The sequence below is a fragment of the Loxodonta africana genome, chromosome 9, assembly GCF_030014295.1.
Source record: "Loxodonta africana isolate mLoxAfr1 chromosome 9, mLoxAfr1.hap2, whole genome shotgun sequence".
In the NCBI taxonomy this organism is placed as follows: Eukaryota; Metazoa; Chordata; class Mammalia; order Proboscidea; family Elephantidae; genus Loxodonta; species Loxodonta africana.
In genome coordinates this window covers 79,224,097-79,248,230 of record NC_087350.1, presented here as the reverse complement: position 1 = coordinate 79,248,230, position 24,134 = coordinate 79,224,097, and the positions used below count along the sequence as shown (strand labels likewise).

Genomic DNA, 24,134 nt, shown 5'->3' with positions numbered 1-24,134 from the left:
AACAGCCCCGGGGTGAGAGTAATGACTGGGAGTGATGAGGCTGAAGTGCTGAGGATCAGACAGGCCAAAGGGAAGCTGAAACAGCAGAGAAGCTTTTAAGGGCTCAAACCCAGCTTGTTACATAAGGTTAGAGACATTAAACTTGAGAAATAGAAACGCTGGGTAGGAACACCTTGGGCAACTCTGATTCTGACTAGGCAGCTGAGTGTTTGCAAGGGACCCCTTTGGTTCTGTGTGTGTTGGTGTGTCCAGGCCCCTCAGGTCTCCCTCACATGTGTTGCAGGCATTTTAAAGGGATCATCCTGACCCTCCTCTGGGAGAGCAAAGAGCTGCTGTTGACTGTCATCGAGGTGAGGGCCGGCCGCCCACCCCTCTGCCTGCTGCTGGCCACACTTCCCCAGCTGCCTCTGCCTCCTGCACTCTGCTGAGAGAGGCTGAGCAGGAAAAATGAGAAAAGGGGATCCCACCCCCGACCACCACAGCTACCCAGCTTCTGTCATTCTGTGTGTGGTGTTTTTCCTCCCAGAAACTTCATTCACTCATCGGTTTATTCAGTCACCACACATTTCCTGTACACCAACTGCATGTTACATACTGAGTGTGCCAAGAGGAAGAAGCCCAGCTTCTGGCCCCAGGAGCTTTGTGCCCAGCAGGGGAGCAGACAGGCACAGTGGGGCACAGGGAGACAGGCAGGTGGGCTATGGGAGCCAGCTCCTGGGAACATGAGCAAAGGCAAGGAGGTATGGAGACCAGAGCAGAGTGGGGCATGCCAGGAGTACGGGCCAGGCTCCCACAGTGAACATCCAACCTTCTCCTGTAGGAGTTTTACCGCAAGGAGAGGCGCCCAGTCACCAGGCCTGACTGCATGTATGAAACCTTCGACCAGTGTGCAGAGAGCATCGGAAAGAAGATCCTGGAGTACCAGAGCCAGACAGATGAGTACCACAACTCCTGCCTCATCGGTGGGTGCCACGGGAGGGTGGTGTGGCATGAAGCCAGGGTCCAGATTGAGCTAGACCAGGGCCTGATGCCTGCATAAGACCCTCCTCATCAGGAGGGCACAGAGGGAAGCCAGAGAGCCCTCCCTATGAAGAGAAGAAATCTTGGATACGGTAAAATCCTTGACCAAGCATGATGTCCTTCTCCAGGGATTGGTCCCTCCTGATAACAAAGTACGTGAGACGAAGTCTCAACCATCCTTGCTTCTAAGGAGCATTCTGGCTATACTTTTTCCAAATCAGACTTGTTCATTCTTTTGGCAGTCCATGGTATAGTCAATATTCTTCACCAACGCCGTAATTCAAAGGCATGCATATGAGGAGATTGCAAATAACCATGGCTTGGGTCAGGCACACTTAATCCTTGTCTTAGTTATCTAGTGCTGCTATAACAGAAATACCTCAAGTGGATGGCTTTAACGAAGAGAAATTTGTTCTCTTATAGTCTGTTGTTAGGTGCCGTTGAGTCGGTTCCAACTCATCTCGACCCTATGTACAACAGAACAAAACACTGCCCAGTCCTGCGCCATCCTCACAATTATTATGCTTAAGTCCATTGTTACAGCCACTGTGTCAGTCCCTCTCGTTGAGGGTCTTCTTCTTTTTCACTGACCCTCTACTTGACCAGGCGTAATGTCCTTGTCCAGGGACTGATCCTTCCTGATAACATGTCCAAAGTATGTGAGACATAGTCTTACCATCCTTGCATCTAAGGAGCATTCTGGTCATATTCATTGTTTTAGCAGTCTATGGTATATTCAATGTTCTTTACCAACACCACAACTCAAAGGCATCAGTTCTTCTCTCGTCTTCCTTATTCATCGTCCACCTTTCGCATGCATATGAGGCGACTGAAAACACCATGGCTTGGGTCAGGCGCACCTTAGTCTTCAAGGTGACATCTTTGCTTTTCAACACTTTAATGAGGTCTTTTGCAGCAGATTTGCTCAATGCAATGCTTCTTTTGATTTCTTGACTGCTGCTTCCATGGGCATTGATTGTAGATCCAAGTAAAATGAAATCCTTGACAATTTCCGTCTTTTTCCATTTATCATGATGTTGCTTACTGGTCCAGTTGTGAGGATTTTTGTTTTATGTTGATGTGTAATCCATACTGAAGGCTGCGGCCTTTGATCTTCATTAGTAAGTGCTTCAAGTCATTTTCACCTTCAGCAAGCAAGGTTGTGTCATCCACATATCACAGGTTGTTAATGAGTCTTCCTCCAATTCTGATGCCCATTCTTCTTCATATAGTCCACCTTCTCGGATTATTTGCTCTGCATACAGAATGAAGAGGTATGATGAAATGATACAACCCTGACACACACCTTTCCTGACTTTAAACCATGCAGTACCCCCTTGTTCTGTTAGAATGACTGCCTCTTGATCTATGTACAGGTTCCACATGATCACAATTAAGTGTTCTGGAATTTCCATTCTTCACAATATTATCCATAATTTGTTATGATCCACATAGTCAAATGCCTTTGCATAGTCAATAAAATGCAGGTAAACATCTTTCTGGTATTCTCTGCTTTCAGCCAGGATCCATCTGACATCAGCAATGATACCCCTGGTTCCACATCCTCTTCTGAATCCAGCTTGAATTTCTGGCAGTTCCCTGTCAATATACTGCGGCAGCCACTTTTGAATGATTTTCAGCAAATTTTACTTGAATGTGATATTAATGATATTATTCAATAATTTCCACATTCGGTTGGATCACCTTTCTTGGGAACAGGCATAAGTATGGATCTCTTCTCGTCAGTTGGTAGCTGTCTTCCAAATTTCTTGCCACGGATGAGTGAGCACTTCCAGTGCTGCATCTGTTTGTTGAAACATCTCAATTGGTATTTCATCAATTCCTGGAGCCGTGTTTTTCGTTGGTACCTTCAGTGCAGCTTGGACTTCTTCCTTTAGTACCACTGGTTCCTGATCATATGCTACCTCCTGAAATGGTTGAATGTCAATCAATCCTTTTTGGTTTGGTGACTATGTATTCCCATCTTCCTTCTTTTTTTTTTTTTTTTTAATTTTTATTGTGCTTTAAGTGAAAGTTTACAAACCAAGTCGGAATCTCATACAAAAATTTATAAACACCTTGCTATATATTCCTCATCGCCCTCCCCATAATGAGACAGCAAAGTCATTCCCTCCTCTATTTCTTTTCAAGTCCATTTGGCCAGCTTCTGACCCTCCCTACCCTCTCATCTCCCCTTCAGACGGGAGATAGCAACATAGTCTCATGTGTCTACTTGATCCAAGGAGCTCATTCTTCACCAGTATCATTGTCTATCCCATAGTCTAGTCCAATCCCTGTCTGAAGAGTTAGCTTTAGGAATGGCTCCTGTCTTGGGCTAACAGAAGGTCTGGGGACCATGACCTCCAGGGTCATTCTAGTCTCAGACCATTAAGTCTGGTCTTTTTACAAGAATTTGGGGTCTGCATCCCACTGCTCTCCTGTTCCCTCAGGGGTTCTTTTTTGTGTTCCCTGTCAGGGCAGTCATCAGTTGTAGCTGGGCACCATCTAGTTCTTCTGGTCTCAGGCTGATGTAGCCTCTGGTTTATGTGGCCCTTTCTGTCTTTTGGAATCGTAATTACCCTGTGTCTTTGGTGTTCTTCATTCTTCTTTGCTCCAGGTGGTTTGAGACCAATTGATGCATCTTAGATGGCCGCTTGCTAGCATTTAAGACCCCAGACGCCACTCTCCAAAGTGGGATGCAGAATGTTTTCTTAATAGATTTTATTATGCCAGTTGACTTAGATGTCCCCTGAAACCATGGTCCCCAAACCCCTGCCCCTGCTACGCTGGCCTTCAAAGTATTCAGTGTATTCAGGAAACTTCTTTGCTTTTGGTTTAGTCCAGTTGTGCTGACCTCCCCTGTATTGTGTGTTGTCTTTCCCTTCACCTAAAGTAGTTCTTATCTACTATCTAATTAGTGAAAACTGCTTTCCCTCCCTCCCCCACCCGTAACCACCAAAGAATATTCTCTTCTCTGTTTAAACTATTTCTCGAGTTCTTATAATAGTGGTCTTATACAATATTTGTCCTTTTGCAGCTGACTAATTTCACTCAGCATAACACCTTCCAGATTCCTCCATGTTAGGAAGTGTTTCCAGGATTCCTCATTGTTCTTTATGGATGCATAGTATTCCATTGTGTGAACATACCACAATTTATTTACCCATTCATCCGTTGATGGGCACCTTGGTTGCTTCCAACTTTTTGCTATTGTAAACAGTGCTGCAGTGGACATGGGTGTGCATATATCTGTTCGTGTAAAGGCTCTTATTTCTCTAGGATATATTTCAGGGGGTGGGATTGCCGGATCGTACGGTAGTTCTATTTCTAGTTTTTTAAAGAAGCGCCAAATCGATTTCCAAAGTGGCTGTACCATTTTACATTCACACTTGCAGTGTATAAGTGTTCCAGTCTCTCCACAGCCTCTCCAACATTTATTGTTTTTTGGATTAATGCCAGCCTTGCTGGAGTGAGATGGAACCTCATTGTAGTTTTGATTTGCATTTCTCTAATGGCTAATGATCGTGAGCATTTCATGTATCTGTTAGCCACCTGAATGTCTTCTTTAGTGAAGTGTCTATTCATATCCTTTGCCCATTTTTTAATTGGGTTATTTGTCTTTTTGTAGTTGAGTTTTTGCAGTATCATGTAGATTTGAGAGATCTGATGCTGATTGGAAATGTCATAGCTAAAAACTTTTTCCCAGTCTGTAGGTAATCTTTTTACTCTTTTGGTGAAGTCTTTGGATGAGCATAGGTGTTTGATTTTTAGGAGCTCCCAGTTATCTGGTTTCTCTTCTGCATTGTTAGTAATGTTTTGTGTACTGTTTATGCCATGCATTAGGGCTCCTACCATTGTCCCTATTTTTTCTTCCATGATCTTTATTGTTTTAGATTTTATATTTAGGACTTTGAACCATTTTGAGTTAGTTTTTGTGCATGGTGTGAGGTATGGATCTTGTTTCATTTTTTTGCAGATGGATACCCAGTTTGTTAAAAAGACTGTCTTTTCCCCATTTCACTGACTTTGGGCCTTTGTCAAATATCAGCTGTTCAAATGTGGATGAATTTATGTCTGGATTCTTAATTCTGTTCCATTGGTCTATGTATCTGTTGTTGTACCAGTACCAGGCTGTTTTGACTACTGTGGTGGTATAATAGGTTCTAAAATCAGGTAGAGTGAGGCCTCCCACTTTGTTCTTCTTTTTCAATAATGCTTTACTTATCTCGGGCCTCTTTCCCTTCCATATGAAGTTGGTGATTTGTTTCTCCATCTCGTTAAAAAATGTCATTGGAATTTGCATCAGAATTATATTGTATCTATAGATGGCTTTTGGTAGAATAGACATTTTTACAATGTTAACCCTTCCTATCCATGAGCAAGGTATGTTTTTCCACTTATGTAGGTCTCTTTTGGTTTCTTGCAGTAGCGTCACGTAGTTTTCTTTGTATAGGTCTTTTACATCTCTGGTAAGATTTATTCCTAAGTATTGGGGCTACTGTAAGTGGCATTGATTTGGTGATGTCCTCATCAATGTTCTTTTTGTTGGTGTAGAGGAATCCAACTGATTTTTGTATGTTTATCTTGTATCCTTATACTCTGCTGAACTCTTGTATTAGTTTCGGTAGTTTTCTTGAGGATTCTTTAGGGCTTTCTGTGTATAAAATCATGTCATTTAGAAATAGAGATACTTTTACTTCTTCCTTACCAATCTGGATGCCCTTAATTTCTTTATCTAGCCTAATTGCCCTGGCTAGGACCTCCAGCACAGTGTTGAATAAGAGTGGTTGATAAAGGGCATCCTTGTCTGGTTCCCGATCTCAAGGGGAATGCTTCCAGACTCTCTCCATTTAGGATGATGTTTGCTTTGTATAAATGCCCTTTATTATGTTGAGGAATTTTCCTTCTATTCCTATTTTGCTGAGAGTTTTTATCATGAATGGGTGTCGAACTTTGTCAAATGCCTTTTCTACATCGATTGAAAAAATCATGTGGTTCTTGTCTTTTGTTTTATTTGTATGGTGGAGTACATTCATTGTTTTTCTAATGTTGAACCATCTCTGCATACCTGGTATGAATCCCACTTGGTCATGGTGAATTATTGTTTTGATATGTTATTGAATTCTATTGGCTAGGATTTTGTTGAGGATTTTTGCATGTAAGTTCATAAGGGATATAGGTCTGTAATTTTCTTTTTCTGTAGTGTCTTCACCTGGTTTTGGTATCAGGGATATGCTGGCTTCACAGAATGAGTTTGGGAGTATTCCGTCCTTTTCTATGCTCTGAAATACCTTTAGTAGTAGTGGTGTTAATTCTCTGAAAGTTTGGTAGAACTCTGCAGTGAAGCCATCTGGGCCAGGACTTTTTTTTGTTGGGAGTTTTTTGATTACCTTTTCAATCTCTTCTTTTGTTATGGGTCTATTTAGTTGTTCTACCTCTGTTTGTGTTAGGTTAGGTAGGCAGTGTGTTTCTAGGAATTCATCCATTTCTTCTAGGTTTTCAAATTTGTCAAGAGTACAATTTTTCATAGTAATCTGGTATGATTTTTTTAATTTCAGTTGGGTCTGTTGTAATATCGCCCATCTCATTTCTTAGTCAGGTTATTTGCTTCCTCTCCTTTTTTTTCTTTTGTCAGTTTGACCAATGGTTTATGAATTTTGTTCATTTTTTCAAAGAACCAGCTTTTGGTCTTGTTAACTCTTTCAGTTGTTTTTCTGTTTTCTATTTCATTTAGTTCTGCTCTAATTTTTATTATTTCCTTTCTTCTACTGTCTGATGGCTTCTTTTGTTGCTCTCTTTCTATTTGTTCAAGTTGTAGGGATAATTCTTTGATTTTGGCCTTTCTTTTTGTATGTGTGCATTTATTGACATAAATTGACCTCTGAGCACTGCTTTCGCTATGTTCCAAAGGTTCTGATAGGAAGTGTTTTCATTCTTATTGGATTCTATGAATTTCTTTATTCCATCCTTAATGTCTTCTATAACCCAGTCTATTTTGAGCAGGGTATTGTTCAGTTTCCAAGTGTTTGATTTCTTTTCCCTGGTTTTTCTGTCATTGATTTCTACTTTTATGGTCTTATGGTCAGAGAAGATGCTTTGTAATATTTTGATGTTTTGGATTCTGCTAAGGCTTGCTTTATGAGCTAATATGTGGCCTATTCTAGAGAATGTTCCATGTGCACTAGAAAAGAAAGTATACTTGGCTGCTGTTGGGTGGAGTGTTCTGTATATGTCTATAAGGTCAAGCTGGTTGACTGTGGCATTTAGATCTTCCGTGTCTTTGTTGAGCTTCTTTCTGGATGTCCTGTCCTTCACCGAAAGTAGTGTGTTGAAGTCTCCTACTATAACTGTGGAGCTGTCTATCTCACTTTTCAGTGATGTTAGAGTTTGTTTGATGTATCTTGCAGCCCTGTCACTGAGTGCATAAATATTTAATATGATTATATCCTCCTGGTATACTGTCCCTTTAATCAATATGTAGTGTCCTTCCTTATCTTTTGTAGGGGGTTTAACTTTGAAGTCTATTTTGTCAGAAATTAATTTTGCCACTCCTGCTCTTTTTGGATTGTTGTTTGCTGGATATATTTTTTTTTCCATCCTTTGAGTTTTAGTTTATTTGTGTTTCTAAGTCTAAGGTGTGTCTCTTGTAGGCGGCATACAGATCATGTTTTTTTTAATCCATTCTGCCACTGTCTGTCTCTTTATGGGTGCATTTAGTCCATTAACATTCAGCATAATTATGGATAGGTATGAGTTTAGTGCTGTCATTTTGATGTCTTTTTTTGTTGTTGTTGTTGAAAGTTTCTTTTTCCCACTTAATTTTTTGTGCTCAGTAGTTTATCTTTATCTATTGTCTTTTCCTCTTATTCGTTTTTGTTGATTTCGTTTCTGCTGAGTCTCTATTTTTTTCTTGTATTTTATTTTGATGAGTAGGATAGTCTCCTTTGTGGTTACCTTAATATTTCCCCCTATTTTTCTAAGTTTAAACCTAACTTTTATTTCCTTATATCGCCTTGTCTTCCCTTCCATATGAAAGATCTATGTCTACATTGCTTAGTCCCTCTTTATTATTTTAATGTGGTCTTCTTTTACAGAATGACATTGCTGTTTCCCCATTTTGAGGGTTTTTTTTTTTTTTTTGGTATTGATTTATTTTTGTGATTTCCCTGTCTGGGTTAACATCTGATTGCTCTGTCCAGTGTTCTAGTCTTGGGTTGATATCTGATATTATTGATTTACTAACCAGAGATCTCCCTTTAGTATTTCTTATAGTTTTGCTTTGGTTTTTATGAGTTCCCTAAACTTCTATTTATTTGGAAATGTCCTAATTTCACCTTCATATTCGAGAGACAGTTTTGCTGGATATATGATTCTTGGCTGGCAATTTTTTTCCTTCAAAACTTTATATAAGTCATCCCATTGCCTTCTTGCCTGCATGGTTTCTGCTGAGTAGTCTGAGCCTATTCTTATTGACTGTTCTTTGTGGGTGACTTTTTGTTTATGCCTAGCTGCTCTTAAAATTCTCTCTTTATCTTTGGTTTTGGCAAGTTTGATTATAAAATGTCTTTGTGACTTTCTTTTAAAATCTACCTCGTGGAGTTCGATGAGCATCTTGGATTGATATCTTCTCATCTTTCATGATATCAGGGAAGTTTTCTGCCAACAAATCTTCAATAATTCTGTCTGTATTTTCTGTTATCCCTCCCTGTTCTGGTACTCCAATCACTTGTAGGTTATTTCTCTTGATAGAGTCCCACATGATTCTTAAGGTTTCTTCATTTTTTTAATTCTTTTATTTGATTTTTCTTCAAATATATTGGTACCAAGTGCTTTATCTTCAAAGTCCCCAATTCTGCCTTCCACTTGCTCGATTCTGCTCCTCTGACTTTCTATCGAGTTGTCTAATTCAGTAATTTTATTGTTAATCTTCCAAATTTCTGATTGATGTCTCTCTATGGATTCTTGTAGCTTATTAAATTTTTCATTATGTTCTTGAAGAACCTTTTTAATTTCTTCAGCTGTTCTATCTGTGTGTTCCTTGGCTTGTTCTGTGTATTGCCTGATCTCTCCTTCCTTATGTCTTGAAGAGTTCTGTATATTCATCTTTTTGAATTCTGCATCTGGTAATTCCAGGAAAGCACCTTCATCCAGAAGATCCTTTGATTCTCTGTTTTGAGAGCTTGTTGAAGCGATCATGGTCTGTTTCTTTATGTGGTTTGATACTGACTGTTGTCTCCGAGCCATCTATAAGTTATTGTATTTGTTTATTTTATGTTTGCTTACTGTATCCTAGTTTCTTGCTTTGTTTTGTTTTGATATGCCCAAATGGATTGCTTGAGTGAGCTAGCTTGTTTTTTTTCGCCTCTCGAGCTCTGACATCCTGTCACCAGATGGCTAGAGCTGTTATCAGGTATATGATCTTATGAGTCCATTCACTTTTCTTGTGTGGATTCAGCTCAGGTGTCCAGGTAGCTGGTCATCAAGTGTGTGGTACAGGCTCTGTCCTACAGTCTTAGAGGGGCAGGAGTGTTTGGTGTAGGTATTGGTATCTGGTTGCAGCAGTGGGTCATGCTCTGAACAAGGCAGGGGGCTGAGAACCGTCCCCCAAGTGTCTCTGAGGAAAGCGCATCCATCTTCCCTAGAGGTGGGTGGGTTCTACAGACAGACCATGGGCACCCACTGCTTTTGGTTGTAAGGACTGGGAGGTACCAGTTATCCTTGGACCCCTGTTGTGGGGGCTGGGTGACCTGAGAGGAGCCACCAGTCCTTAGGCCCCTGATGTGGGTAGGTGAGGACCCTGTTTAATAGGCAAAGCCGTGTCAAATATCAAACACCCACTTCTCCATCGCACAGCTTAAACAGTCACAGTCTGCCAGCAAGGGCCTATTTCCCTGGAATAGGCCCATACAGTCCAAGCAGAAGGGAAAGGTATTCAAAGTTCACGGACCATTTATGCCTGGCCAGGAGCCACTTCTCTCCTGAGATCCCCAGGTTAGTGGAGCTGGCAAATTATCTTTTAACCCCTGTTGTGAATTTATTCCTTCTCCAAGTCCGGGAGCATGGCTCAGGGCGCTCAGATGGGTCTATCACAGGCCTAGGGAAATCAGCCACTGAAGCCAGCTTGGGGGTGGGGGGTGCAGTAAAGTATATGCAAGTACTTAGCTTTTGCCGAGAGTGCTGTTCTTCTCTAGTTCCAGAGACATGAGTAGGCTGTGCAGCTTGGCTGCTTCTCCCTGAGAAAACTGCAGCCGAACTTTACCACCAGCCCACTGCAGCCACTTCCGGGAATGGTGCCTGAGGGATCTCAGTGATTCAGGTCTGGCAACTCCTCTCTGCTTCTGAATGGTCTCACTCTACCCCTGCCACTGAGTCCATTTTCTAACTTTGCCTTTGATGTTCAGGGCTCCTAGGTTGTCATAAATATAATTGTTTCACTTGATTTTTCGGGTCTTTGTTGTAAGACAGATTACCAGAAGTATCTGGCTATTCAGCCATCCTGGCCCCGCCTCTCCCATCTTCTTTTGATGCTTCCTGCATTGTTTAGTATTTTCCATGCAGAATCCAGTCTAGGAGGCTAGAAGTCCGAATTCAGAATGCCAGCTCCAAGAGAAGGCTTTCTCTCTTTGTCGCCTCTGGGGGAATGTCTTTGTCATCAATCTTCCCGTGCTCTAGGAGCTTCTGAGCACAAGGGATCCCGGGTCCAAAGGATGCAAGCTCCTGGCTCTTTTTGCTTGGTGGTAATGAGGTCTCCATGTCTCTGTGCACGCCTCTCTCTTTTATGTCTCAAAAAAGATTGACTCAAGACACAACCTAATCCTGTAGATTGAGTCCTGCCTCATTGACACAACTCCTGAGGCCTGAGGAGGGCCAATCTGACTTCATTAACATCATAGAAGTAGAATTTTCAACACATAGGAAAATCACATCAGATGACAAAATGGTGGCAATCACACAATACAGAGAACCATGGACTAACCAGGTTGACATACAATTTTAGGGGACATAATTAAGTCAACAACAGTCCTCAAAGTGACATCTTTGTTTTTTTTACCACTTTAAAGAGGTCTTTTGAAGCAGATTTGCCCAATAAAATACACCATTTGGTTTCTTGACTGCTGCTTCCGTGGGCATTAAATGTGGATTTGAGGAAAATGAAATCCTTGACAATGTCAATCTTTTCTCCATTTACCATGATGTTGCTTATTGATTCAGTCGTAAGAATTTTTGTTTTCTTTATGCTGAGGTGCAATCCATACTGAAGGCTGTAGTATTTGATCTTCATCGGTAAGTGCTTCAAGTCCTCTTCACTTTCAGCAAGCAAGATTGTGTCATCTGCCTATCTCAGGTTGTTAATGAGTCTTCCTTCAATCCTGATGCTGTGTTCTTCTTCATATAGTTCAGCTTCTCGGATTTATTTGCTCAGCATACAGTTTTAAATATAAACCACATAAAGCTGGGACCCTACTACAGAATAAGGAGAATAAAACATAAACCAAGTCCCTTTGTTCTTTTCTCCATAGGCTGGAAGGAAAACCTTGTTACTGAGTGAATAATTAGGGGCAAAAAAAAACACTAATGAGATTCCCTAACTATAAGCTACCCCGTGTGTGGTTTCTAAACCTGAATTCACATTTCGTGCCTTATCCAAAAACCTCAAGTTGAGACCAGCTTAAAATGATCTTGAGATGTCAGTGCCCCAGATGCTTGGTAGGGACACATGCAATCCTCTCTAGAGAAGCCCACCTTCAACTAAGGCCTCTAAGGGTTCCACAAATAAAATGCCAAGAATAAGAGCTCACAGTAAAAAAAACACAAACACAAGGAAACAAGACACCTTGATCAAGAGGCATCAGAAACAGACCAGCAAAGACTTCAGATATTCACAGTATCAGACAGACACAGGATATAAAATAATGTACTTATTTAAATTAAAAAGGGAATTGAAAATGTGAGTAAGGAACAAGAGAATATCAAAGTGACTAAGTAGATATGAAAAAGAACCAAATAGAATTTCTATGTAGTAAGGACAGAATAATTGAAATTTTAAAATTATGGATGGGTTTTCTACCAGGTTATACACAACTGAAGGTAGAGTTGGTGAACTTGGAAGATAAATCTGAAGAAAATATCTGGAATACAGCATAGAAAGGCAAAAAGATGAAAATCTGGAAGAGAGGAGAAGAGATGTGGGTAAAAGAGAAGATGTAACATTTGCAGGTCCAGAAAGAAAGGAATGAGGCTAGGGTCAAGGCAGTATCTAAAGAGATGAGGGATGAAAGCTTTCTGGAGCTGATGAAAGACACAATGCATTTTAAATGAGCTGAGAAGTCCTTCAGAATATAGGGGAAGGAAAGCTCTTTGAACCTGCTTAACCCAGTATTTTCTATACTGATTTGATCATCGGAACCCTTTCTGATGGAATAGCTATTACCACACTGTAGATCAAGTTTTTTTCCTTTAGGAAACTGCTTTGGACCTTTGTTGGAGAGATCAGCTTAGCAACTTAGTTCTTCCCTGTCCTCTGTGCCCAACCCTCAATTCCTGCAGAATTACGAGTTCAGCTGAGAAGATTTGAGGAGCTGCTGCCCCAGGTGTGTTGGCTGGTGACAGAGAATTTCAAGGAGTACTACTGGAGAAGGTTTTCCTCCTCCATGAATGAGATTTGGGGGCAGTTCCAGGAGCAATTGAAACAGCTAGAGAAAGCTAAGGTGAGGGTCTTCGGACCAGGCATTTCCAATCCAGGACCACCGGTTTTGGGAGTATAGAAATGGAGGCAGGACATGGGCAGGGCAAAGTCCCAGAGAAGGAGATGGTTTCGGCTTGAGATTGTTGGATGTGGGTTGAGGGACACAAGGCACTGGAGAAGTGAGAGCTGAGACAACAGCTTCTTTACAGAAGGCCTTCAGTAAATGCCTTGAATTTAATGGATGGGTCTGCTGGGTTTCTTGGGGCTATGGTCATTGAGATCAACAGTGATTTTCCACATGGATCCTTGGAGCCCATGGGACATGAATGCTGCAAATCTTACTGGACTAAAACCCTAATTGTGCTGAGTTTCCCCTCTTTCTGATCTTCAGAGTTGGCTTCAGCCATGCTCCCATCTTGGCTTCTCTGCTACTCCTCTGCCCATCCCTGACCCTTCACACCAACTAGGTCAGAGGACATATCAGTCTGGCTGTGGCCATAATTGGCAGACAATGTAAGCTACTGAGTTTGTTTTGAGGTAGTCCTGACCTCAAGACGTGGTTAAAATGCCCATTAATTTCTGGCTTGTTTGAAGGATGAAAATGCCCAGAAGCTCCATCCAAATCTTGGACACCCAACAAATTTCCAAGAAATGGAGTCTCTATGCCAACTGGAAGAGAGAAGGCAGGAAGAGCTGGATAGAGTGATTGAGGCAAACAAGGAGAAGCTGGAGGTCAGTAGTGCCATCTACTTGCCAAGTCCAAGTTCTGGAGACCACACTGACCTCTCAAAACATTGCCCCCATTGACAGCCACTGACAGTGCTGAACATGCCCTCTGCCGGCACTCTCACCAGAGCGGTGACTTTTATAGGTGAAAATGGTCACTACTAGCTCTTTTAACTTGCATTTCCTTGATTTCAAAATTAGTTAATTACAAAATTACTAATGAGGAGAGCTTTTTTTAAACTTTTAGGTTCACAGAATGAGGGGAATATTTTTATTCCAAAATCCACTGCTGCTGTATTTCCTTGTCTGTAAAATGCCTGTGTGATTCTCTTGACCACTTTTGAGTCATTTTTTATCTTCAACCCAAATCATCTCTTGGAGGATGCTTCCTGGTAGAGGTCCAGGTGCCAAGTTAACTGGAACACAGATGACACAATGGCTTTGGTCTTGTCTCGCCAGCTGCCTCCACAAAACCTCTCGCCAGAGAACACTCAGCCCCTTTCTCAGCCTGCCTTCTGAGGAAAGTTCCTCTCCCTGAAGCTCTGGGTTCACCATGTTTCCCACAGGAATTCGCCAGGAAATATGGCCGGTTTTTCATAGCCAACCTAGCCAACTTCACTGAGAAATTCCTGCTGCAGTTGGATGAGGTGATCACCATCGATGATGTCCAAGTTCCACGTAAGTGACACAACAAACCTCTGTGTGGCAGGGGGCTCTGTCTCCCATCCAAGACTCCAAGTGGGAAAGAGGGAAGAGAGCCCTCACTTCCCTAAAATTATGGTCAGGTAGAAGTCCCCTTGATCTGAGGCTGTTGAGCAAGGCACAATCAGTAACCTGTTCCTTGCCTACCCAGGGATGGAGCCTCCCAAGCAGAATACATCAATCCTCATAAGGAGGAAACTCGCTGGGCTCTCCCTGGAGGAAGAGCGAGAGAAACCCCTGATTGAACGAGGGAGCAGGTAAGAGCAGAGAACAGTGAGGAATACTACAAATGGCTGCAATTTGCTAGGGGACAGGGCCATGTAAGGGTTAGGGCTCTGAAGTCAGGCAGACCTGGTGACCTTGGAAAGGTATTATGATCAGAGCCTCAGGTTTCCTCACCTGTGATATGGGAGATAGCAGCCTGCCTTACTTGGCATTATGCAGAGTAAGTTAAATGAGATTGTACTTGGAGTGCCCCTGGCACATACGTAGAGCTTAAAAGCTATTAGCTCACTTGATAAGGACCCAACAAAGGGGCTCACAGAAAACGGGAGGCCTGTTCCAGCAGGTAGAACATTCTCAGGTCAATAGTGGCAGTGTGAGCCCCTCTAGCTGTTAGTCATATGTGACAAGAACTATCAAAGTAGCTGTCCCCTGTGCCCCAAGAATGTGACTCTGGAAGAAGCAGCAAAGCAGTGAGTTGCCCAACACTGTGCTCTCGGCAGCGGTGCTTATAGCACAGGAAGAAAGCAGGCCAGGGGCTGGTGACCACTGTCTGTCCCGCAGACTGCCCTTGGAGTCAGAAGGGAGTCTGACCTTAGCTGGTAAAGGCCTGTCGGGGCACTAGAAGGTGGATGATGATGCAATGATGGTCATAACTCCCTTTTTTGAGCTCTTCTTCTGTGCCAGACAGCATGCCGGGCGTTTGGCAAAATAACTTTATCCATGATAAAGGTCCTGTCATCATCCGCATTTTACAGATGGGGAATCCAAGGCCGGGAAAACACTGTCTCTGGCTGAATCCACAGGTGTGGCAGCCCCATTCCCACCCAGAACCCAGACTGTCTGTACACACCAATTAAAACTGTGTGGAAATACGGGGCAGAGAACGTGAAGAAGTGTACAGTGAAATGTTTAGCAGGGTTTTTCTTCTAATTAAGATGTTTAAAGTCATGATACTTAACTTATATAGAATGCTGAGCTTTGCCACCAGGGCAGGCGGGTGGCCTGTGAGTGATGAAGCCAGGCCCACGGGATGTTTTCTTGAATGTTTTTTTGTAGAAAGTGGCCAGGAATCAAACCCACTGAAAGCTCCATCCAAAACAAGATTCTCTTCCGGAAAACGACATCCACAACCACCACCAAAACAACCCTGGGCCACCTGGCAGCCGTGGAAGCCCGAGATGCTGTTTACCTGGTGAACAGAGATGATGGGTGGGTGGGTGTGTCCCAGGGACCCCATGGCAGCACAGTTTGGCACAGTCTAGCTGCCTTAGGAAGGAGGTAGAGAGCTCCCTGCCACTGGATACCCCAACATTTGACTTGTAGAACAGAGGTCACAGGTCAGGGCCCCCCAGAGCTGCAGGTCTCAACACTTAGTACACTGATGTTCACAGGCATGAGGACATGAGCTGCGGCCCACGTACAGTTCCAGCGCAGACCCTGTGAGCCCCAGTGTTGCAGGAGCCCAGCTGAGGGACACCCCACCCAGAGTGCCGGGTGAAGAAAGGCTTTCCAGAGGAACAGTGGAGTCACAGCTAGTCAGGCATGCCAGGCAGAGAAAGCAGAGTGGGTAGAGGTGTGGAAGTAATGGGAATAATGGGTTCACAGAGGGGCCACAGCAGTAGTGACAAGTAACAGGTATGAGTACTCACTGGGGCCTTCTATTCTTGACACGAGTTATCTCATTGAATCTTCCTAACAACTTCATGAAAGGAGAAGGATTATCATTTCCATTTTAAGGATGAGCAACCTGAGGCTTAAAGAAACTTGAACCCTTTGATGCCCTGACATAGTTGCAGAGCTAGGATTTGAACCCAGGGTCTGGTGAACCCCCATGGGGTCCGCCTGACAAGGAGGTTGCAGCCAAATACTACATGAGGGACATCTCCGCTCTAAAGTTCTGTGGACCATAGGTCCTGGTGCCCAGACAGAAACTTTGTCCTGCCTGGAGATCGGCTGGTCCGAGTACTGGGAGAGCCTGGATTGCCCATCCACCACACCAAGCCCCAAGTAAAGGGAGCAGCTCTGCTCACCAGGCTTAGTGAGGGCTCCAGGCTTGGAGGGAGCAGTCTCCGGAGGAAGCCAGGACTCCTGAACTTCAGGGAGGCCAGCAGTGCAGTGTCCAAGGTCAGACAGGTAGGGGTTCTAGTACCTCCTTATGGTTAAGCACTCAACCAGTAGCCAAAAGTTTGGTCGTTCAGTCCCACACAGAGGCATCTCAGCAGACAGGCCTGGCAATCTGCTTTCAAAAATTCACAGCCTTGAAAACCCTATGGAGTGCAATTCTACTCTGCACACATGGAGTCCCCATGAGTTGGAATCGACTCAGTGGCAACTAACAACAACAACTAGTCCATGCTTGGCCCCAAGCAAGGCTCAAAGCCTCAATTTCCCCATCTGTAAAATGGTGAAAATAACTGGGCCTGCCTGATCAGTTGTTGGGAGGAATTTGTGAGAAATAACTTGTGAAGATCTTTCCAGGGGCCTGGAGCAGGCTAAGAGTTCCCTGCCAGCCAGCACAGCGTTCCTCTAGAGCACAGGTCAGAGAAGTCTCTTCTCATGAGGCTTCCTCCTGCTGCCTTGCTCCCAGAAATATTTAGCCTTATTTGAGGAGGAGATGAAGAAGATCCAGAAGGACAGCATGTCGCAGGTGAAGGAGGCTCAGCGCTGGAAGGACAGCTGGAAGCGTTCCGTGTGCACCATCCAGGGCCTGTACTTGTGATGCCCTCCGGCCCCAGAGGCTGGGCCACCCCAACCCCAAATAAAGGCTCACTTTGTATGAACTCAGCTTCTGGGGATTCATTCACTCATTCACCCTAGCATCTACTGCAGTATAATTTTTGTACCAGCTGATTCATTGGCCATCCCAGAATCAGTAATACTTGATTCCCTTGCTTCAAGTATTAGTTCCCCCACCTCCATCTCCCACCCTACGACTGGGGCCTAAGCCGGCTGACAGCTCTTAACATCTGCACCCTTGGAATCATTCTTATTTCTGGGCCCTGTCCAAGGCTGAACTGTGTGACCCTTACCTCACAAGAGGGCAAAGGTGACTTCTTGGATAGTCAAGGCCCTCCCCTGTTGGTTCTGTGACCTCTCTCTAAACAAAATCTCTTTAAGCCTCCATTATCTCCTGTTCTCCAGTGTTCTGTGGCCGTGTGGGCTCTACAGCTTTCGGATCAACCCCTTCTGGGGATTAGCCCCTTTCAGCTGACTCACCTTGGAGGCCTTTGTGGGCAGATTAGGGGGTTTTGCTTAATCAGCACATCCTTAGCTTCGCCAGGGCCTGGGTGTTAGCAGGGTGTGGGCAATCTCTTCCTTTTGTTTTTTGTTTTGTTCTATTTTTTCTGCTTACTCAGTTAAAACAAATCCAGTTGTCTAGAAATTTCTCTGCATTTGTTCATGAGGGAATAGCTGGCAAGAGAGCGATTATGATGTGAATGATTAACCAAAAGTAGATCTACCCAAAGACTCCTCTTGCCAGTGGTCCATATTTACAGACCTTGTGTAAGTAGAAGTCCCCAGGAGCCTGAGTTCCATCCACAGACAGCGCTTTGAATATGTTGTTTAGCTTCAAAAAGGAGTATTGCTAAAATTATTCGTGAATAAATAACTCAGGGATGAATAAAATATAAACTCTTTTCAGTCGTTCAAAAGGGAGATGTGGACTGGAGGGAATGAGTGTACCGTCTCATTAGGGGGAGAGCAATTAGGAGTATATAGCAAGGTGTGTATAAATTTTTGTATGAGAGACTGACTTGATTTGTAAACTTTCACTTAAAGCATAATAAAAATTAGAAAAAAAAAAAAAAAAGGGAGATGTGACAGAATTATTTCCTGTGCTCTCCTTCACTATAACTGAAGTGAGAGGTATTCTAGAAGCTGAGGTAAATGAGCAGCCACTTCCTGGTGGGAGCTTCAAGGAAGGCTTCCCTGGAGAGGAACTATGTGAGACAGGGAATGATGGCACAGCTGAGTCACTGCAGTACATAACGTGACAGAAATGAGAGGTTGTGTGTGGGGGGGAGGGGGCTACGATATAAAGAAAAATGTTCCGACAGGAAGTAAGATGAGAGCAACCAGAGGTCTCTAAAATTGCCGCTCTAAAATTTGGAGGGAGATGTGAGTACTGTGCTCCCTTAAATAATCAGCTATGAGACCAAGCAGTCAACATTTATCCTAAAGCAAAGATGAGAAGGTAAGGAGGGGACGGGAAGCTAGATGCATGGAAACAGAACAAACGGAATGGAAATCATGAAAATGCTGGCACGTTGTGAAAGATGTAACCGATGTCAGGGAACAATTTGTATAAAAGTTGTTAAATGGGAATAATTTGCTGTGTAAACTTTCACCTAAAACACAATAAACTATTATTAAAAAAAAAATTTGTGGAGGGTGAAAAGAGATGTTTGTAAAGCTACCTGTGGTAACTGTGAAATCCACAAGGCTCTGAGAGGAAGGCGAGGCAGTCTATCTTTCTTGGGCTGTATTTCAAAGACTCAAAAGTCTATCAGGTGAGAAAAACCCCAAATGAGCTATGGATATGTTCTTGGAGCATAGTTGCTGTCTCCCCCTCATTCTAAATGGTGCTTGCTGAACTGAAGGGAGGGCAGGAGATAGGGAAGGAGATTCATCTTAAACAATAGCACTGGCCCTGTCTGCCTTGCATAGGTGGTATGGACAAAAATGCATGAAAGGGTTTAGATGGAAGCTTCACACTGGAACCATTTCCACTTTTCTCAGTCTAGGATAAGCTGGCAACAAACCCATCTTCCTTCCTCATATCTGGGCCTTGATTTACACTCTCTCTGCATGAGAATCTCCCTCTTGTGAAGTATCTGGAAAGCCACAGATTACCTGCCAGGCTGCTGCCTACAGCCAGGCAGGGCTGTACTGATCTCCCTCCTATCCACCTTGTCTACCCCCAAAAGCCACCTGAGCAGAGCCCTGAGGACCTCTCCGTAGCCCTTGGGAGCACGCCTGCCTCTCCCAAAAGATGCTCCTGGCCCTGCCCCTCTGGTCCAAAGATGAGCTTGGACTTTTGCTGGGATAATGCCTTTTGTCTGAGTCTCATCCATTCTGAAAACTCTGATCTTCGGCCTCGTGATATATGCCTTCCTCTAAGGCAGGATTTATGGAGTCCCTGAGTGGTACAAATGGTTAAGCACTTGGCTACTAAATGAAGGTTGGTGGTTCTAATCCACCCAGATATGCCTCAGGAGAAAAGCCTGGCAATCTACTTCCAGAAGGTCACAGACATTGAAAACCCTGTACACAGTTCTACTCTGAAACACATGGGGTTGCCATGAGTCAGAACTGATTCACTGGCAACTGGTTTGGTTTTAGTTTTAAGGTGGAATTTAACATGGGTTCATAGTGGGGCTTCAGGGACTCCAAAACCTCTGAAATCATACTCTTAAAAGTTGTATCTATGTGTTACTTTCACATAGTCTGGTCCCTTCCCCCTCAAAAAAGTAAAAACCATTGTGCCTAAAGAGATAACAATCGATGTCATCTCTGATATTCCTTAATTCTCCTGAAATTCAATTATATCCAGGGCATGGGAGTGAATTCTTGAACTTCCTGGGCCTTGGACTACTTTGCACAGAAAATAAACACAACTTCCTAACCTGTCCTTGCTATGTCAGCCAACAGGGACTTCTGAGAAACCTCCTGATATGCCTTGGCCAAAAACCTACCTGCAGGATGGACACTGTACCAAAGGACATACATAAAAGACAATAAACACATAAAAAGATGCTCAACATCATTCATTAGTCATCGGGGAAATGCAAATGAGAACCTCAATGTGATATTCCTGAACATCCACTGGAATGGATGAAAGTAAAAAGACTGGCAATACCAAGTACTGGAAAGGAACTGCAACAACTGGAGCATTGCTGGGGGGAGTCCAAAAGTGTGCAAACACTTTAGAAAAGAGTTGGTTTCTTATAAAGTTAAAAATATACCAGTAGAACTAGCAATACTACTTCTAAGTATTTCTGCTAGAAAAAATATGACCACACAAAGATCTGTCTGTGCTTACAGAAGTTTTATTCATAATAGGCCCAAACTGGAAACAACACAAATATGCATCAACTGGTGAATGGATAAACAAATTATGATATATCCATATAATGGTATTATAGAAATAACCTGTGGGCTGCTTCTGACCTCCTCTAACTTCACTTGGAAGAAAGAGATCAACAGCCCAAGGCTGATTCCTATGAGGTGGAAGTCAGACATGCCTCCACTCTCCAACCTTTTTACCAATTCTGTTACCAACTGTCCCTCCCACGGCACTCTCTACTTCTTTGCTGGGTTCAATAATTTTTTCAATGGCCACACAGAACTCACAGATAATATTCACAATTATGGAGTTTATTAGGGAAGTAACAGGTTACGTACGATTCAGGTTCAGGAACACTCAGGATACAGTTCTTTGCTCAAGACAGCCTTTTATCAGCTGCGCCCACAGGGATGCCCCTCTCTGGCCCCTTGGCCTCTGCTCTGCTCAGGCAGGTGTTACAAAGCTCTTTTAGCTCTGCTTATAAATGCTTGGAGGCACCCTACTCTGCCAGTAGACCTCAGTGTGAAGGTGTTCAGCTCTCTCCCTCCCTCCATTCCACGGGTCAGTGGTGAGCCTAGCTCTGCCATCAAGTGCCCGGAGGCACCTCACTCTGCCAGGAAGCCTCCTGCTTGAAGGCGCTCAGCTTTCTCACTCCGTGGCCAGGAAGGCCACTGCACTGTCTCCTGCCAGTCTCCTAGGTCTGCTGCCTTTGCTGCCACAATTTCTTTACTGCTGCTTCTCACCATCTCTTGCCATCTCCAGTGTTACATCTCTCTCTCTCTCTGTCTCCTGGATCTAGGAGGGCCACCAGGTCCAGAGGATATGCTCCACTCCTGGCTTTTCTTTTTTGGTGGTGGTGATATCTCCCCTTCCTGCCTCTAGGATGGCTCATTTTAAGCCTAGTAGGATGGCAAAACTGACTAATCCCCTCACTAGAGTTCCATACACCTTATATGCATGGTCCCACACCAACAAGGGTGCCATGCACCTTATTTACATTATTAGCAAGCTATCCAATGCCCTTGGTGGGCCCACAAGCACCTTATTTGTATAGTCCCACCCAGGCATTTGGTGGAAGTTACAAAGACTGTGGCTAGAAGGGCCATATTAAGTAATTCACTGCATTGCAGGCATCTACTGAGCAATAAAAAGAAATGAACTATTGCTATACATAACAGATAACTCTCAAAATAATTAAGCTAAGTGAAAAAATCAGTCCAAAAAAAAAAAAAAAAGAGTACAGAAAGTATCATTCCATTTTATACATAAAACTCTAGAAGCGCAAACTAATCTATAGTGACAGAAAGCAGGTTAGTGGTTCAGGGAACAGGGAAGGACAGGAAATAGAGATTACAAAGGGGCATGAGAATACTTTTTAAGGTGCTAGATATGTTCATTATTTTGATTGCACTGATGGTTTCACAGGTGTATACATATGTCAAAACATCAGACTGTACACTTTACACATGTGCAGTTTATTATGTGTCACTTATACCTCAATAAAGCTATAAAAAAACAACTCTGGTTGAACACTCAGGCCCACAGTAAGCGCACATAGAATGAATGCATAGCAATGTTCAATGTGGTGCTCAGTAAATGCTGAACTAATACACGATGACTCTGCAAAACATCTCGCAACATGGATGAATCTGGAGGGCATTATGCTGAGTGAAGTAAGTCGATCACAAAAAGACAAATAATGTATGAGAACACTATTATAAAAACTCACGGAAAGGTTTACACACAGAAAGAAACAATCTTTGATGGTTAGCAGGGAGGGCAGGGGTGGGGAGGGAAAAACATTAACTAGACAATAGATAAGTAGAAACTTTGGTGAAGGGTAAGACAGTACACAATAATGGGGAATCCAGCACTACTGGTACAAGGCAAGGTCATGGAAGCTCCGCAGACACATCCAAACTCCCTGAGGGACTGGGGGCTGTGAGGACCATGGTCTCGGGGAACATCTAGCTCAACTGGCATAACATAGTTTATAAAGAAGATGTTCTATGTTCTAATCTGATGAGTAGCATTTGGGGTCTCAAAAGCCTGTGAGTGGCCATCTAAGATATACTCCACTGGGCTCACCCCTTCGGAAGCAAGGAAGAATGAAGAAAACTAAAGATACAAGATCTACCACAGCCTCCACCAGTCTGAGTCCAGCACAAGTAGATGGTGCCCGGCTACCACCCCAGACTGCTCTGACAGGTTTCACAATAGAGGGTCCCGGACAGGGCTGGAGAAAAATGTACAACAAAATTCTAACTGACAAAAAAAGACCAGGCTTATATGGCCTGACAGAGACTGGAGAAACCCTGAGAGTATGGCCCCCGGATACACTTTTAACTCAGTACTGAAGTCACTCCTGAGGTTCACCCTTTAGCCAAAGATTGGACAGGCCCATAAAACAAAACGAGACTAAATGGGCACACCAGCTCGGGGGCAAGGATGACAAAGCAGCGGGGGATAGGAAAGCTGGTAATGGGGAACCCAAGGTCAAGATGGAGTGTGTGTTGACAGCCAATGTCACAAACATTATGTACATTGTTTAATAAGAAGCTAGTTTGTTCAGTAACCCTTTGTCTGAAGTACAATAAAAAAAAAAGTTGAACTAATTATTCAGTAGAAATAAGTAAATAGATACTAGATGTTCAATAATTTTATAATTAATGAGTGAATTTGACAAATAGTTATTTAAGGCTGATCACATGCCAGGGCACTAACCCACGCTCTGGGAATGGATTAGGGAACAGACCAAAGATCCCTGTGCTCATAGAGCTTTAATTTGGGAGGATGTTTTGTTAGCTGCCATGGAGTTAGGCCCCTACTCATGGTGACCTGACGCACACTGCCAGGTCGTGGGTCAGACTCTTATGATCCATAGGGTTTTCTCTGGCTGATGTTCAGAAGCTGATTGCCAGGCCTTTCCTCCTAGTCTGTCTCAGTCTGGAAGCTCCACTGAAACCTGTTCAGCATCCTAACAACACACAAGCCTCCACTGGCAGACAGGTGGTGGGTGCCCTGAGGTTCACTGGCCAAAATCTAAAATGGGTCTCTCACTTGGAAGGCAAGAATTCTACGACTGAACCATCAACGCTCCCTTAGGAGGCAATAGACAATAAAAAGATAAGTAAAACATATACCGTGTGTTAAACAGGTACTAAGAAGAAAAACAAAGCTGAGAAGGGAGCTAGACAACGTCAGGGAAGTGGGGTGAAATTTCAGAGTATGGCCACCGTCTCTGAAAGGGTGACTTTTGAGAGAAGTCCTTAAGGAAATGAGTTGAAGAATAAAAAGCATGTTCTCCAGATGCTGAAGAAAAGAATGAGCAAGAGCTGAAGGAAATGTCCGAAAGAGCAGGTGAGCACAACACGTAGAAGCAGCGCGCCGATTGCCGGCGAGAAGCTGCCCACGCTCCCTGGACGTCCCGGGCCCTCCCGACCCGCCGGTACTTGCGTCGCCCACGAGGAGGCGCGCCGATGCCCGTCCTGGGTCGCCTTCCGCCGTCCGCCCGTGCGTGGGCACGCGCAGAAACCGCTAGGCGGTGTCGGTTTCTCTTCCCACGCGGGGACGCCGGCGTGGGCCGACGCGGCCACGGCGCCCGCGCGTGCGCAGAGACGAGGCCGGGCAGCCCTCGGGGCGGGGCGGAGCGGGGCGGGGCCGAGGGGGCGGGGCGGGGGCTTGAGGTGATGCCCCAGCCGCGGCAGC

The 24,134-nt window shown here is 43.9% G+C and overlaps 1 protein-coding gene across 1 annotated transcript in view; it reads left to right on the top strand.

Moving 5' to 3' along the window:
- CCDC180 (coiled-coil domain containing 180) overlaps positions 1 to 19,255 on the top strand; it is a 63,344-nt gene extending 44,089 nt beyond the window's left edge. The window contains exons 32-39 of the mRNA XM_064291705.1: positions 284 to 350; positions 821 to 962; positions 12,568 to 12,728; positions 13,301 to 13,438; positions 13,999 to 14,110; positions 14,286 to 14,391; positions 15,416 to 15,551; positions 16,947 to 19,255. Of these exons, the coding sequence (XP_064147775.1) occupies positions 284 to 350; positions 821 to 962; positions 12,568 to 12,728; positions 13,301 to 13,438; positions 13,999 to 14,110; positions 14,286 to 14,391; positions 15,416 to 15,551; positions 16,947 to 17,078 (994 nt within the window). The 3' untranslated portion in view covers positions 17,079 to 19,255. The remainder of the gene's footprint in view (positions 1 to 283; positions 351 to 820; positions 963 to 12,567; positions 12,729 to 13,300; positions 13,439 to 13,998; positions 14,111 to 14,285; positions 14,392 to 15,415; positions 15,552 to 16,946) is intronic.
- The last annotated feature ends 4,879 nt before the right edge of the window (positions 19,256 to 24,134 follow it).